Raw genomic sequence first — 16630 nt, 5'->3', positions numbered from 1 at the left:
ATAATTGTACTAATATTTGTGCTAATAGGATTATTTGTATAAATAGTAATATTTATTTTTAGATAATTTTTTATTTGTATGAATAGTATTATCTATTTGTACAAATACTAGTTGTACTAATTTATCTGTATTAATAGTAATTATTTATATGAATGCTATTTATCTGTACTAGCAATATTTATTTGCACTAATAATATTTATTTGCACTAATATCATTTATTCACATTAACATTTATTAGCATTAAAATAAATATTTATCATCATTAATAGCACTTTTTATTTAATCTTTATTTATAAAGCACTTTTCATGGAAGAACATGCGAGTTCAAGTGTTTCACCGAATTAAAAATGAAGGAAAACCAACTACAAAGCCCCTCCCTCCCTCCCACCCTCTGTGCTATATCTAAATTTATAAATATTAAAACATTAGTGATGTTTACAATACATCACGGACACTTGATAAAAAATGCTACGGCAATGTCATCAAGACAGCATAGCATTAAATGTTGCTATCAGCTAGTTAATGTTAGCATTCTCATTTCCTATTGCTGTATGTACTCACAACCAAACTGGGACTTGAAACCAAATGCACGACTCCAAAGGGAAGTTCAAATCACAAAGAACCAACCCAACCGGACACTCTCAGATAAATAACTTTTAGACATAAATAATCAATAATAAAAGGCAATACTTCTAAACAGCAAAGTATCAAGGACTACCTGACAAGACCCGAACTAGACGTGGTTCTCTGGTACAACAATCAAGACAAACCAGTACCAAACAAAAGGAGACGCCCCAAATTTGTACACAAGGTAGGGGAACACAGGTGGAACCAATCAGAGGCGGAGTTGACAATCGCACAGGTGGGAAAATCACACAAGGAAGGAACTCAAGGTCTGAAAAGATGGAAGTGAAAAATGCCAAAATAAAACAGGAAATGGATAACAAAACGTACACAAGACCAACATTCAACACAACTTCTTGGACATGACAAACCTTACAAACCTTTCAAAACACTGCGATCGGAGTGCCCATGCTGATTAGTCCGGTACTCTTTTAAAAGACTAATTCCTATCGATTATGGATGAATTATTGGTATGTCATCTGACACCTCATTTGAAGTACTCGATTCATTTTGTCCTTTCGGTTGAGTTGGACATAGGAGAGACAGGAAGGCGTGGCAGCGTAATTTTAGGGATTAAAAACAGCGTACTTAAACTATACTTGGGGTCTTACAAAGCAGGAAAAGGACAAGGTTCCACCGAGAGTTGAACTCAGATCGCTGGATTCAAAGTCCAGAGTGCTAACCATTACACCATGGGACCAAAGTCCTCTGTCCTGGTTGTTATTTTTTCTTTTTGATTTTTGTAAAGAATAGGTTCATTTCTGTAAATATTAGTGATGTCATCATAGATTTAGGATCCCAACAGAGTTATTTTGTTCAGTAGAGTTAGTGTCCATCCCGATGATGTCAATGGGATGTATACGTCATCAACGGGATGGACATATCCATATTATAAATGACTGATGGTTATTTACATCATAGAAGCCCTCAATCAAAGTCAGAGATAAAGTAGAACAATTTTGTGCTTTGATCTACTCTCCTTTGATCGTACTCTCCTTTTGTTATTCTCCTTGTGCTTTGATCTACGGTTTGTTGATACAGGTGCAACGATTTTCTGGTTCCAGTGACGCTCAGTGTGTTCTGTGTTCTGGGACTAGACCTCAACACCATGTGGCCCCAGATGTACCTTCTGTTAGCTGGAGCGAAATAAACGTAGTCCAGGGAACCGTGGTTTTGTTTTACTTTTCCTTTATTCTACCGTGTATACTACAGTATTACATATAGGTTCAACTTATTCGACTGCAGAAAATGTGCTATTTTTTGCTGTTTCCTTTACTTTTTACATATTCAGTTCTGTCATTTCTGCCTCTTGTGTCATTCCTGGGGAGGTGACAGCATTCCACTCTTATCTTACAACATTTATCAGGCAGTCATTAAATGCCATCATTCCAGGACTTGTTGATCAAAGGGTAACATCAAAGGACAATATTGATGACATCAAAGCCAAGATCATCTTCAAAACTGCCACGGCTTATAAAAGAGAGGGTTAATTTTGACTTTTGAGCGTATAACATCAAAACAAGCAGTTATGGGTTTGAATTATTCTACTGCCCAAGAGAAAACTGAGGAGAGCTGCCCGGATGACCCCACCCCATCCAGCGCCCCGGACACAGATGAAGAGACATTCGAAGAGGTATCCGAAACAATCAACGAACCTTCACAAGCAGAGGTATCCGAAACAATCGACGAACCTTCACAAGCAGAGGTATCCGAAACAATCGACGAACCTTTACAAGCAGAGATACACGAGACAATCGATGAATCTTCACAAGCAGAGATGACCGAGACAATTCACAAACCTTCCCAAAAAGAGATGACCACAACTAGCCGCAGACCTTCACAAGCTGAGATGACCGAGACGAAAGACCAAGCTCCACTTAGTTGTAAATTTTGTGAAGAGATGAAAGAGTATGAAACATTGGTGCGTCAGAGACTTGAAGAGCTGGACAGACAGACTGAATTGCTGGACAAGGATATCTTGAAGATGAAGAGCAGAAATAAAGAGTTTGAACATGAGAAATTTCTGATCATGCAAAACAGCGTCGGTGAATATGAAGCAATAAAGGAGCTGCATTTATTCCACATGAAAGAACACAGAAAGCTCCAAGCTGAATATGACCACCTAGCTAAAAATTATGCTCAAGTCAAAAAAGACGATGAGATGCTTGATAGACAGATTAAATCAATGTTTGAAGCGTTGATAGAGGATAAGTTTGACGACGACATGCCAGAAAGTTTTGAACGAATTGTTCCACCATCACATTCAAAACCATCAGAAAGTTTTAAATCGATGGCTTTAAGATTACAATCAAAAGCATCAGAAATGTCTGAACCGAGTGCTTCCTGTGCTCCAGAAGCACAGCTGGAATCTGTTTCACTTGCTTCACCTGTAGTAACGAAACATGTTGTATCGGTTGAATCAGAAGAAGAAAAAGACCTTATAAAAAAACATTTAGTGTATCGATATAACAAATTAGGGGGTACAATGAAGAAAAACTTTCAACCTCTAATGACAAAGCTCACAAAGATCGAAGGCCAACAGAACCGTCCACAGCAAGCAGCCCCCAAAGGGCAGACCCAGAATCCGGACAGCAGACTCAGACCTTGGAAGCTGGTCTTCCGCCGTGACCAGCCGAGTGTAGAAAGCACAAAAGTAGATAAGGTAAGAGAGAGGCAGAAATAGGGTGGACAGGGTCTGGAGTTGACATCCAGCTGAGGTGGGGACGTGGTGGCTGCGTCACTGACTTGTCCTCTATTCTTGATAGCAACCGTATCTTGTAAGCATGTGAAGGTTCAATGTACTACGGGCAAGAAAAGGGAAAGAAAGGGAAAAAACAGAAGCTCCTAAAGTCATTAATGTGATTCCCTTTAACGGGAGAGACAGGAAATACCCTCAGCCGTCCAGGCCAGTAGCAGCTCATCTAAAGGACGCTATGTTGATCCTACTTGTAAGATTTATCAAAGATGAAGGTTTTGAGTTCACTCCTAAACTAAGGGTATCTGCCCCCAGGACCAAGGCCGGGAGATAGTATGGTGGGTCTTCTCTGGGTACCCCGGCTTCCCACGAAAAAGTGTTTGTCTTTCCGGTGACCCCATGATGAGCTGGCGTCTCATCCGGAGTGTACCTGGCTGAAAACTAGATGATTGTGATGGGTGACTAGATGCAGAGGTTTTTGATGCGCTTTGTTAACTACACAGGTTTACTCCGGGTGCTCCGGTTTTCCATGATTTACGGATGACAAGATCGTTAAAAAAAACAAGTCAGTGTTCGTCCGTCTGTTCGATGTATACTTTGGTTCAGTCAGGCCCCGCCCACATGATGACGGATTTTTAAAAAAACGCAACTTTTAAAAAACGCATCGAAAACGATTCGCGTCCACACGACAGCGTTTTCAAAAAAATCTCCGTCGACACGTAAACGCAGCAGTGCGTTTTCGAAGACGGCTATAAGCATGCCAAACGATGTGGTGGCAGTATTGAGTCAAACTTTATCCAATAGGAATCCTCTGTTCTGTTGTCACAACACACGGGCCCATAAATATGACGTCACAGAGGTTTTCGTCGCAGGCAAGACATCAGCGTTTTTAAAAAGTTGCGGACACGCCGTCCACACGACAACGCAGACCCAGCGTTTTTTTAAAAATCCACCTCGGCCAGCGTTTTCGAGAAGTTGCGTTTTCGTTCTGGTTATCTGCGTTGTCGTGTGGACGGAAGGCGTAAACGCAACAGAAAAGTTGTGTTTCTAAAAAATCCGTCTACGTGTGGACGGGGCCTCAGGAACCGGACAAGATAGAAAGACGAAGATGGCCAGTGTGACTGAGACCGTAGATCAAAGCTAGTGCTGTGATCTAACTATGCACTTGCTTTGATCTATGGTCTTACACTGGCTTTCTATATACGCGCCAGTCAGGCACCACCCTCAGGGCAGCCTCAAAGTAGGTCAGGGTAGGTCGTATTACTCGTATTGTTCTCGTATTACATCAAGGTAAGATCTGTTCAGGATTAATCAATGTTATTGCTAAGCACACTCATGTCAGGCAAGAGGAATCTGTGGGGACCCAGTAAAGTGGTAAATATAAATCAATTTATCCTTTTTTGCCAATAAAGTCAGAGAAACTTTTTGCATTCTATATTGTTTTGATATATTGTTTTGCACATGAATGGATTCAACTGGTTTTCATTTAAATTGACTTACTAAAACTAATTATCAATCATTTTCACACATTGTAGTTAAGTGAATTCTGTTTTTCATTTATGGTCATTATGAATGAATGAATGAATGAATGAATGAATGAATGAATGAATGAATGCAGTTTTTATTTTGTACATGTGGGAGAAAACCCCCCCAAAATACACTAAAGAGAAAACGAACAACATTGTGAACGTAGTCACAATGAGAATATTTACAAAAGACAAAATGAATAAGTGAACAAATATACATATTTACAAAAAAGTTAAAAGCATGTAGTGTAACCCTAACCCCTAGGGTTAGGTAATACACAATTCGACCTACCTGTCAAGCCAAACTGACTTGCTCTACTCTCCTTTGATCTCGCCTTGTGCTTTGATCTACGGTCTTTATTGCAGGCGTACAAACTAAGTTACTTACGGAGGGACTAGCGCAATTATAGACTGATTTGTAACACACTTCATAATTGCATTTCAAAAATAAGATATTTGAATAAGAATGTTAAATAAACATAATTAAGAAAAGGCTTTTTAAAGAGAGTTAAGTATTTAGCCGCTGTCCGTGGAGCATATCCAATGTTTTCCGGCTAATTTGTGTTGATTTCTTGAGGTAAATGTGTACACGTTTTGATGCAGTTTGAATGTATTTACATGTGTTTGAGAATCAGTGTCCTGCATCGCCAAAGGAGAGGAGGTGCATAAGGAGGAAGTGAGGAGACCAAAAGACTATTGTCTCCTACAGAACAATAAATAAATACTGGAGAACTGTAGGGGTCGTCGTCTTTCGTGCTCATTCACAGCTACACAGGGCCAACTCGATTCTTTTTTCTAAAGCATGTCTTGATTTGATGGAAGAATCCTCCCAATGCCTTTGTGAGCTTTTTGAAGGGACCACCACGACGTGAGGACCTCCTTTTAGTTTTATCCTTACGGCGAAATACTTCAGAACTCCCTGTGATGAGACCGTCAGAGAGATTTAAGTTTATCCTCTCGGTTTGAGGATCATTATTGGCATCAGATGGTATGCTTCTGAGAAAAAACCTACCTGAAGACACTTGGAAGTCTCCCAGGCTGCCTTCTTGGTCTGTTGACAGTGTTGGACACATGTTCATTGTCTCCTGAGACAAGGTCAGACTGGAAAAGTTAGATAGACTAGTAAGTGAATCTATCAATCAGCCCATTCAGCGTCACCTGAACCTCTACCTGTAGACAGACACTTACTAGTCTGTTTCCTCAAATTGCCTGGTCAGGTGCTCCATCGTGATGAATGGGCTCCTCAAAGCTTCCTGTGCAGATAGTCTCTTATTCATGTCAACATTCAGCAGCCCTTTCAGTAGGAAAATAAAATTCATCCTGTCCCATGATTCGGCAACTCCACTTGATGGGTAAATCTGGAACCGTTAAGAGAATCACTTCAGCTGACAAAGACGCAATTACGTCATCAGTTTCATCTCAAGCAACAAAACCAGCCTACGTTCATGAGGTCCAGCAGATGGTTGATCACTGTTTTGCATTTTACTTCTGATTCCTCTGGTGACTAAAGGAAAATATTTTTATAAAAAGCATAAAAAAGTATATATATATATATATATATATATATATATATATATATATATATATATATATATATATATATATATATATACACACACACACACATACATATACACATATACAAATATGTACATACATACATATACCTGATTTTTTTTTTCATGGGTGGTCCTGGAACGCATTAACCGTGAGTAACAAGGGATTACTGTAATAATTTGGTCACTCTACCTTGAGCTTCCATGTAGCGCCGTTAGCGGCTTGATCCTGAATGAAATACTCCTCGGTGAACATCCCCTGACTGAGCAGCTGGTCGTTCGGTTGACCCAAAAGTTCAACAATCTCAGTCTGCAGATTACAATTTCAGTCATATAAATACAGATTCTACATCAAGTCATCATCAGGTCTGTGTACACTTGCTGGTGTGTGTTTACCATCAGATAGGGTTCTTTTCCATGGAACAGGTGGTGAGCCATGAAGAGGAAGGCCAGGGTGCAGCCGACGGCCCACGTATCAATGGCCTCGTTGAAGGGAAGGCCCAGCAGAACCTCTGGAGCCCTGAGGGAAGACGAGAGCCAATAAGACAAACATGAGGCAGCGACGAACAAAAAGACATGCAAGAGTTTTACCGTGCACGGATACCTGTATGCAGGTGCCTGGACGACCATCTCTGGCTGGACTTTGCTGGCTTTTAAAGCCAAGCCGAAGTCTATTAACTTGATCCTGTATGGCTGATGTGCTTTGTCAACGAACATGATGTTGTCCGGCTTGATGTCGGTATGCAGGATATTGACAGCCCTGAGTTCTTCAAGCGCCAGAAACAACTGCAGGAACAAACAAGACAAGTTGGGGGAATTCAGCTTTCTAGTGTTTGTGTTCAGATTGTGTTCATATGGTTCGAAAACCGACGCTCGGGAAAAACACACACTTTGGAATCTGAGCTCAAGAGGCAGCTTTTGAAAATGCTGTCACTATTTAAACTGGCATTAGCATCCACTTTACATGCCATTATTATGCTGTCAGGCATTAGCCTACTTTTGTTCTTCAACAAACTGCTGGTCATTGATCTATGGTCTTACTCACACTGGCCTTCTCCCTCGTCTTTCTATCTTATCTGGTTCCCGAGTGTGCAAAAGATGAAATTTGTCCTAGACCCAGCTTTCTCAAGGTCAAGGTCATCATCGAATTTTCATTCCCTTTGCCGCCCGAATAATGTGCTTTTTGTTTCATCTTTTTATCTGTAACGGCTGCAAAGATATTTGGTGGACGAACTAATGAACGGACGGACGAACACACGAACACTGACAATTACAAGACCTCAACGCTTTGAAACGGGACGTAAAACCAGAACATGAGACAAAGAAAAAAACATCCACGTAAACATAACCTCCATTCTTGTAGGTACGAATACAAACCTGCTTCGCTATTGGCCGAATCACACGAAGACTCATTGGTTTACAGTCATCAGCGATTGCGTCAAAGAGAGTCTCATCCAGCTTTTCGAACACTAGAAAAGTAATTTCACGATCTTCAAACGATTCAAAGAAATCGACGGTGTATTTGCTGTCCTTGTTCATCTTCTTCAAGTACTTTAAGACAGACAGCTGGGGAGGAAACAGACATACTGTAACATGTCATCATACATAGTCAGAATGAGAACTGGGAATGAACGGAGTTACATAGGAATCACATGGAGTCCACCTCTCTTTTCATGTGTTTTTTTCCACTATCTTCCTTCATCTTTTTCAGGACCACTTGCTTTTTTGTTTTCTCGTTTTGGCCCCTGAACACTTCACCGAAGACGCCGGCACCAAGCTTCTGGAAAACAGAGTATTCAGCTGTTCTGCTGTTCACGGAATATACCGCATCCTCTTCCTTAGATTCTGTCCATGTTAGTGCGAGAAAAGACACGTAGTTAATGTTGAATTAAATACATTAAGCCGGTGTTTTCAGATTAATTTATTGAACACAGCATGCACATATGTAGGCACATACAAACATTTAACAATTTTCTTGGACTATATCGTAATTTCCGGACTAATCAGTGCACCTGTGTATAAGTCGCAGGCGTTGCGGTGTTGTAACGTGAGATATTTGCACGAAAAGATTTTTAAACATTTTAACGATCACATTTTTGAGAACGGTGCCTGTAAGACGGCAGTAAGGCAGTGCTGTTAGTGACAACATCGTGATATCAATTCATTCATGCCAAGCTTACGTACAGCAGCTTTCCTACTCCGAAAGCCAGATCGGTTGCCTCTAACTTGGCTTTCTTTGCGTGTTTTCCATGTTTTCCATTCACGATGTGCAAAATGTCTGTTTAAGACACAATCAAACTACGGTATTGTCTTCTTCAGCGTATTATCTCTTCCAGACAGATGTGTCTCGTGTTTGTGTGAAAAAAGGTAGCGGCTTATAGTCCAGAAAATACGGAAAGTAAATGGCTTTTAATAGAGATGCTCACTGACTGACACTGACAGTAAATACACAGGACCGTGTTTGAAGTGAAAATACCTGGTTGTCGATCCAATATTTTACACAGTGTAGGATTTGCAGAGATTTTTTCAAGATCGCCATGAAGCACCAACTGTCGCAATTTTTTCATTTCATGCCAGAATTCCATAATCTGAGGATGTTTGTCAGCGTATCCCTGGAATAAACAGATTCAATTCACGAGATCTGATTCTGACATCTCAGAGACATTTGGTGATAACTCAAGCTCTGGTCCTAACAGAGGCCTGGGAGTCCCTGTTGGCAGTGGTTAGGGTTAGGGCAGTGACCCCCAAACTGGAAGAGTGACTCCAGAAGATACCAGGAACAACTTCTCAGTCCAGAATCGTGCAGCCCTAGCAACACTTAAGAAACTGACCACAACCTTCAAACTCCAGGCCTCTGGTAGGAAACCCTGAGCTTGAGGATGCCACCCAAGAAGAGACATTATTTTTAATGTAACCAGTAACCAGAGAATACATACATCCAATAATCCAGAGAGCACTTTGAGCAGCCATGTTTGCATGACTGGAGTTATTTTTTCATTTTCTGTACATTTATTTTTTGCTTTTAGTAGCATGTTGTTTGAAGTGGTGTCATGTTGTCTACAATGTTCATGGTATCATGAATGCAAACATTGACCTTATTGACCTTAACATATATAGAACACCTTCAAAGACTTTTTCCCCCTCCATCTTTCTTACTTTTGATGACAAGCTTTCATTTCTTGCTTTGATGTACATTCAGTAGTTTCAGAAGTCCCACATCTGCTCATCAGTTTATCTGGGGGTCACATTACCAGGGGGACAAATGGCCGCTATTGGCATTGATGCTATAGCAGTCATGCTAAACCGGTTCATCCAGCTACATCAGCAATTTACATGAAACTGAGTAGTATTTTATGTAACTGAATAATTCCATTAAGATGGTGATAACTGGCTTGTATGTAACCAACATGACCATATATGGCAAGTCTGGACAGAACCGCGCCGCTGGCGCATTTTCGCTTTTCCTTCTCGCTCTGGTAAAAACAGTTCTTGACTACTTTTTTCAATTCAAAGGTGTTGTCCTTACTTTTTAGAGTGTATAAAGCAGACTTCATCATTTTATCAGCTCCATCTGATGGGGGTGTGTCTACCCTGATGGGGGTGTGTCTACCCTAATGGGGGGGTGTCTACCCTCATGGGGTGTCTCTACTCTGATGGGGTGTCTCTACTCTGATGGGGGGGTGTCTACCCTGTTGGGTTGTCTCTACCCTGATGGACTGTCTCTACTCTGACGGGGTGTCTCCTTGTCGTTGGTCTGTTGCCGTGGAGACAGAAGAAGCTCAGACCTGGCCATGCTGTGGACATGAAGGCGTCACCAGGACATTGGATCTCCTGTGTCGGAGTGAAGGCAGAGGAACAGGAGACTCATCAGCTGATCAAACATCAACAGGTGTCACCTTTCTGCCGCTCCAGGAGTCTTCAGCCCACAGCTCCCAATCAGCTCAGACACGTCTGTCCTGAAGGACGGAGCTGATCTGATGTCCTGCTGGTGCTGAAGAAGCTCTCTTGGTGATGAAGGTGTGAGCAGCAGAAGATCCAATCCTCCTTTCAGAGGAGGAATGAACTGAGACCCTGAAACCAGCTCCAGCGTGTCCCCCCTCCTCTGACCCAGTTTCAAACCAGCAGAATTCACTTTCACTTTCGATTCACAACGGTGACGTCACTGCTCAGGCTAGATCCCCATTGGCTCAGAGGGACGGGGAAGTCCGCTGCTCTCCGTGTTTCTCCTCACTGCACCCTCGGTGGTCGGACTGGAAGCTTCATCAGAGCCTCTTGTGGGCTGGTCACCATGACGACCTTGGTTCTGCTTCTGCTCCTGGGAACAGGTGTACCTGGTGCGGCGGGAGGTGAGGTCACGTGATTCCAATAAGAGAAAAAGTTCGGTGTCTGTCTGACCTGCTGTAACCAGGAAGTGGGGAATGACAGCGAGTGTCGTCAGGGCTTCAGAGTCTGTAGCTCCTCCTAAAAACATTCCTTTGATCACGTGACAATCCCACCAAATCAAATCGATCGATCCGTTCGTCTGTTGCGCGCTTCCCGCTCCGCGTCCAGTTCAGGATGACCTCTGACCGGAGGGTGGGACCCAGCCTTTGTTTGTTGTTGTTGTTGTTGTGTTGTTGATTCTTTGATCTTCCCGCTGTGGAACTCCTCCCACTCAGCTGCCTCTCAGGCGCGTCCTGGATTAGCGCCTCTGTTGCGCGCAGGTTTTGCTGCGTTCAGGGACTTCTGCGGGTCGTTTTGTGGACCGAACAAGTGTTGAACTGGGGAAATGTTTGGGAATTATTTGTGTGGTTGAGTCCAGAACGCGCTGCGCAGAGCGCGTGTAACGAGGGGATGTGATGCTCCTGATTGTATGCGTGCGTAACGAGGCGCAATTGGAGCAGGTTTCTGGACCTGATGATTTGATCAGGAACCAGAGACCTCCTGGGTATCAATCAGCGTCAGCCTCCAGGGTCCAGCGTGGGACCAGGCCCAGTTTGTTCCAGGACTGGTTTGTTCCAGGACCGGTTTGTTCCAGGACCGGTTTGTTCCAGGACCGGTTTGTTCCAGGACCGGTTTGTTCCAGGACCGGTTTGTTCCAGGACCAGTTTGTTCCAGGACCAGTTTGTTCCAGGACCGGTTTGTCAGACCGCGTTGGTGTTTGGTCGGGTTTGTGGTTCATTGGACTGGACTCCTTGTTGGTTCTGCGTGCAGGAAGATCAGATGAGTCAGCGGTTTAGAGAACACTAACCATGACCTTGCGTTTTCTTTCAGCGACTCACTCTCTGAAGACTTTCTACACGGCATCTTCTGGAGTCCCAAACTTCCCAGAGTTTGTGGTTGTTGGGTTGATTGATGACGTCCTGATGCTTCATTATGACAGTAACACCAAGAGAGCAGAACCCAGACAGGACTGGATGGACAAAGTCACTGCAGATGATCCAGAATACTGGGAAGAACAGACTGGGGTCTGTGTACATCAGCAAGACGTCCTCAAGGGAAACATTGAAACTTTAAAAAAGCTTTTAAACCAATCAGGTTTGTTTACGTTGGTACTATTCTTCTTCTCCTTTGGGCTTTTCCCTTCAGGGTCTCCACAGCGAATCAGTGTCCTCCATCTAACCCTGTCTTCTCATCCTCTTCTCTCACACCAACTACCTTCATGTCCTCTTTCACTACATCCATAAACCTCCTCTTTGGTCTTCCTCTAGGCCTCCTGCCTGGCAGTTCAGAACTCAGCATCCTTCTACCAATATATTCACTATCTCTCCTCTGGACATGTCCAAACCATCTCAGTCTGGCCTCTCTGACTTTATCTCCAGAACCTCTAACATGTGCTGTCCCTCTGATGTACTCATTCCTGATCCTATCCATCCTGGTCACTCCCAGAGAGAACCTCAGCATCTTCATCTCTGCTACCTCCAGCTCTGTCTCCTGTCTTTTCCTCAGTGACACTGTCTCTAGACCAAACAACATCCCTGCTCTCACTGCAGATCACAATGTCATCTGCAAACATCATAGTCCATGGAGATTCCTGTCTGACCTGGTCTGTCAGCCTGTCCATCACCATAGCAACAAGAAGGGGCTCAGAGCTGATCCCTGATGCAGTCCCACCTCCACCTTGAACTCCTCTGTCACACCTACAGCACACCTCACCACTGTCTTACAGTCCTCATACATGTCCTGCACCGCTCTAACATACTTCTCTGCCACTCCAGACTTCCTCATACAATACCACAAATACTGCATCTGTAGTACTCTGTTTTGGCATGAAACCATACTGCTGCTCACAAATGTTCACTTCTGCCCTTAGTCTAGCTTCCACTACTCTCTCCCATAACTTCATTGTATGGCTCATCAGCTTTATTCCTCTGTAGTTGCCACAACTCTGCACATCTCCCTTGTTCTTAAAAATGGGCACCAGCACACTTCTCCTCCATTCCTCAGTCATCTCCTCACTATCTAAGATCCTGTTGAACAACCCAGTCAGAAACTCTACTGCCACCTCTCCTAGACACTTCCATACCTCTACAGGTATATCATCAGGACCAACTGCCTTTCCACTCTTCATCCTCTTCAGTGCCCTCCTCACTTCATCCTGACTAATCTTTGCTACATCCTGGTCCACAACAGTCACCTCTTCTAGTCTTTGTTCTCTCTCATTTTCCACGTTCATCAACTCTTCAAAGTACTCTTTCCATCTTCCCATCACACTACTGGCACCTGTCAATAGACTTCCATCCCTATCCTTAATCACCCTAACCTGCTGCACGTCCTTCCCATCTCTGTCTCTCTGTCTTGCCAACCGGTATAGATCAGTCTCTCCCTCCTTACTGTCCAACCTAGCATTCAAGTCATCATAAGCTTCTTGTTTGGCCTTTGCTACCTCTACCTTCACCTTACGCTGCATCTCCCTGTACTCCTGTCTACTCTCCTCAGTCCTCTCAGTGTCCCACTTCTTCTTAGCTAACCTCTTTCTCTGTATACACTCCTGTACCTCCTCATTCCACCACCAAGTCTCCTTATCTACTTTCCTTCCAGATGACACACCAAGTACTCTCCTACCTGTCTCCCTGATCACATTAGCTGTAGTTGTCCAGTCATCTGGAAGCACCTCCTGACCACCCAGAGCCTGTCTTAACTCCTTCCTAAAAGTCATGCAACACTCTTCCTTTTTCAGCTTCCACCATTTCGTCTTCTGCTCTGTCTTTGTCCTCTTGATCTTCCTCACCACCAGAGTCATCCTACACACCACCATCCTATGCTGTTTGGCTACACTCTCACCTACCACTACTTTACAGTCACTGATCTCCTTCAGGTTACACCGTCTACACAAGAGTAAGTGTTTCTGTCCATCCAATAATAGAATGGAGCGAATGGTGTCTCTATGGTGATGGTGTTATGTCTCTCTCTCTCTCTCTCTCTCTCTCTCTCTCTCTCAGGTGGTCATATTCTCCAGGTGATGGGTGGTTGTGAGTGGGACGATGAGACTGGAGAGGTTACTGGTTTTCATCAGTATGGTTATAATGGAGAAGACTTCCTGGTCCTGGACCTGAAGACGGAGACGTGGATCGCTCCCAGTCCACAGGCCGTCGCCACCAAACACAGATGGAATGATCAGAGAGCTAGGTTGGAGTACTTGAAGCTTTACTTCACGCAGGACTGTCCTGAGTGGGGGAGGAAGTATTTGGGATATGGGAGGAGCTCTCTGCTGAGAACAGGTAGGATCACATGACCTGATGGAGCTTCAAACCAACAACCTCCATGTTTGTGTTGTGTTTGTGACCATCAGTAAACAACAAACACCAACAACACACAGGGACACGCCCTGTCGTTGCCTCACGTCTTCCTCTTGGTCCTCCTCCAGAGCTCCCCTCAGTGTTCCTCCTCCAGAAGACCCCCTCCTCTCCAGTCAGCTGCTTCGCCACAGGTTTCTACCCCGATGGCGCCGCGCTCTTCTGGAGGAGGGACGGAGAGGAGCTTCACGAGGAGGTGGACCACGGAGAGATCCTCCCCAACCATGACGGGACCTTCCAGACCAGCGTTGACCTCAACCTCTCGTCGGTGGCCCCTGAAGACTGGAGGAGGTACGACTGTGTGTTCCAGCTCCTGGGAGTGGAGGACGACTTGGTCACCAGACTGGACAAAGGAAAGATCTGGACCAACTGGGGTGAGCTGGGAACGGATGCTGGTCTCTGACCTGCTCCTGCTGTGCAGGTTGTGACGTGTTGTTTTCTGCTCCACAGAGGAGCCCACTGACGCCACCCCCATCATCATCATCCTCATCATCATCATCATGGCTGCTGTGGTCCTGGTCCTCATGGCTGCCGTTGGGTTCAAGCTTTACAGACGGAGGAAAGGTGAGGGAGACATTCATCGTCCACGTCCTGAGGACAACCCTGAGCTGACTGAGAGACTGCAGCCAGAGGTCACCACGGAACCAGAGGGCACCACGGAACCAGAGGGCACCACGGAACTCTGCTAGTCGCTGCACATCTAACTAGTTAACTAGATGAATGTTGGGTTCAGTTGTTCTGCTGGTCGGTTTCTCTTGAGAACTAATTCTGCTTTACAATAAAGTCACACATTTTCCACGTGTCTCGTCTGATTCCTCCATCGACGGCATCACAAGGCTGGGAGTCAGTGATGAATTCACCTCTTGATTTCTGCCTGGATTATTTCACATCCAGGGTTCAGGTCAATAGAACGTAACTCAGCTGGTGACAGTGAATATCTATTGTAAGATGACAAAAGGAAATGGTGAGACATTAGATGAGATAAAGACTTCTCTACTTAAGAGAACGGAGAAATCAAAGAATGATGTGCTGCAAGATTTAACAGAAGAGTTAAGGAAGGTCTTGGAAGATGTGACGGAGGTGCGGGAAGACATGGAAGAGAAGGACCGGATCAGTGTTCGTCAACTGGAGAAGAATGGGTTGATTAACAACTCCTGGACGAACAACAACTCCATCAAAACAGGCTTTCTCCAGAACAGATGAAAACAATGATGATCAGGAGTGTTGAGGAGTTGGCAAAATACGATCAATAAGGTAAAGCCAAAAATAAAAACTAACTACAGCACAGCAGACACAAAAGGGCTTTAAACAGTCTAGAGTGTGGGAAAAGGTAATATAGATAGAAGGTGGTTTAATATCAGTATGGGGGGGTTCATTAACGTTTAAATTACCGTAAAAAAATCAATAGTTTGTCACTATATTGCAGAATTTTGTTTCACGGTTGGTTCCTGGAACGAATTAACGACGAGGAACGAGGGATCACTGTAGTAGAGAGAGATCGTTGCTACCAATGTGCATAAATAGCTTCTGCCCACTCTCAAGGGTCCTAAAGGTGTTACAAAGGTGTTACAATTAATGTTACAATTAAATCGCCCCAAAACGGGCAAACCAGGGGTAGCTGAATCAAACCTACATTTATTACAACATGTGTCAGTACATTAATAACTTCACTCCACAGCTGACTCCTTATTCTGGAATGGGTCAGTCTACTGGTTGAGTACTTTTGGTACTCCAGTATCCTTTGACTCTTGTCCTTGAATTGAGTATTTTTACTCTGTTAGTACAGCAAAGTAACATAAAATCTTCAAAGACAGTTCCTTATGATTGACTTCCTTACAAAAATTTCCACAACAAACTTGGGGTCAGATGTGGGATCGCAGACTGAATGTTGGACTGGTTGACTGGACATTGAGAACCGCCAAAGGTGTTCTGCTGCTTACCCAATTCTTCGGGCGGCAGGACCGAGTACGGCATGTTCCGATCATCGTCTCAGGATTCCGTACTGGACAAAAGACCTCGATCGACTTCAGACAGTAAAGTCTTTGGTTTATCACCAATTCTGTTTGTGATTTTCATGGACAGGATATCGAGGCGTAGTCGTGGTGAGGAGGCTTTACAGTTTGGTGGCCTGAGGATTCCATCGCTGCTTTTTGCAGATGACGTGGTCCTGTTTGCGTCATCAGCCTGTGACCTGCAGCGCTCACTGGTCCTGTTTGCAGCCGAGTGTGAAGCGGCGGGGATGAGGATTAGCACCTCCAAATCTGAGACCATGGTCCTCAGCAGGAAACCGGTGGAATGCCTTCTCCAAGTGGGGAATGAGGTCCTTCCACAAGTGAAGGAGTTTAAGTATCTTGGGGTCCTGTTCACGAGTGAGGGAACAATGGAGCGTGAGATTGGACGGAGAATTGGGGCAGCAGGAGCGGTGTTGCAGTCGCTTTACCACACTGTTGTCA

General features: G+C 44.0%; 2 protein-coding genes and 1 non-coding gene across 3 annotated transcripts; 1 reads left to right on the top strand and 2 right to left on the bottom strand.

The window, feature by feature from the left end:
* Positions 1-1253: 1253 nt before the first annotated feature.
* On the bottom strand, positions 1254-1325 carry trnaq-uug (transfer RNA glutamine (anticodon UUG)). Its single transcript has one exon. It is a non-coding gene; the product is annotated as a tRNA-Gln (tRNA).
* Positions 1326-5037: 3712 nt separating this feature from the next.
* Positions 5038-9077, bottom strand: LOC137597227 (homeodomain-interacting protein kinase 1-like). The gene is made up of 10 exons (XM_068318255.1): positions 8879-9077; positions 8066-8247; positions 7780-7968; positions 7007-7188; positions 6799-6922; positions 6596-6712; positions 6288-6350; positions 6035-6204; positions 5859-5947; positions 5038-5765 (listed from the first exon to the last, which is right to left on the bottom strand). Exons 1-10 carry the CDS (start codon positions 8985-8987, stop codon positions 5614-5616), a joined length of 1377 nt encoding a protein of 458 aa, XP_068174356.1. The 5' UTR covers positions 8988-9077; the 3' UTR covers positions 5038-5613.
* A 1442-nt stretch (positions 9078-10519) lies between these two features.
* LOC137596242 (major histocompatibility complex class I-related gene protein-like) lies at positions 10520-14969 on the top strand. Its single transcript, XM_068316560.1, has 5 exons — positions 10520-10748; positions 11656-11919; positions 13824-14102; positions 14249-14551; positions 14628-14969. Exons 1-5 carry the CDS (start codon positions 10691-10693, stop codon positions 14864-14866), a joined length of 1143 nt encoding a protein of 380 aa, XP_068172661.1. The 5' UTR covers positions 10520-10690; the 3' UTR covers positions 14867-14969.
* Positions 14970-16630: the final 1661 nt, after the last annotated feature.

The sequence above is a fragment of the Antennarius striatus genome, chromosome 6 (assembly GCF_040054535.1).
Source record: "Antennarius striatus isolate MH-2024 chromosome 6, ASM4005453v1, whole genome shotgun sequence".
Taxonomy (NCBI): domain Eukaryota; kingdom Metazoa; phylum Chordata; class Actinopteri; order Lophiiformes; family Antennariidae; genus Antennarius; species Antennarius striatus.
The sequence above is the reverse complement of the archived record's forward strand: the minus strand, read 5'-3'. Positions and strand labels throughout refer to the sequence as shown.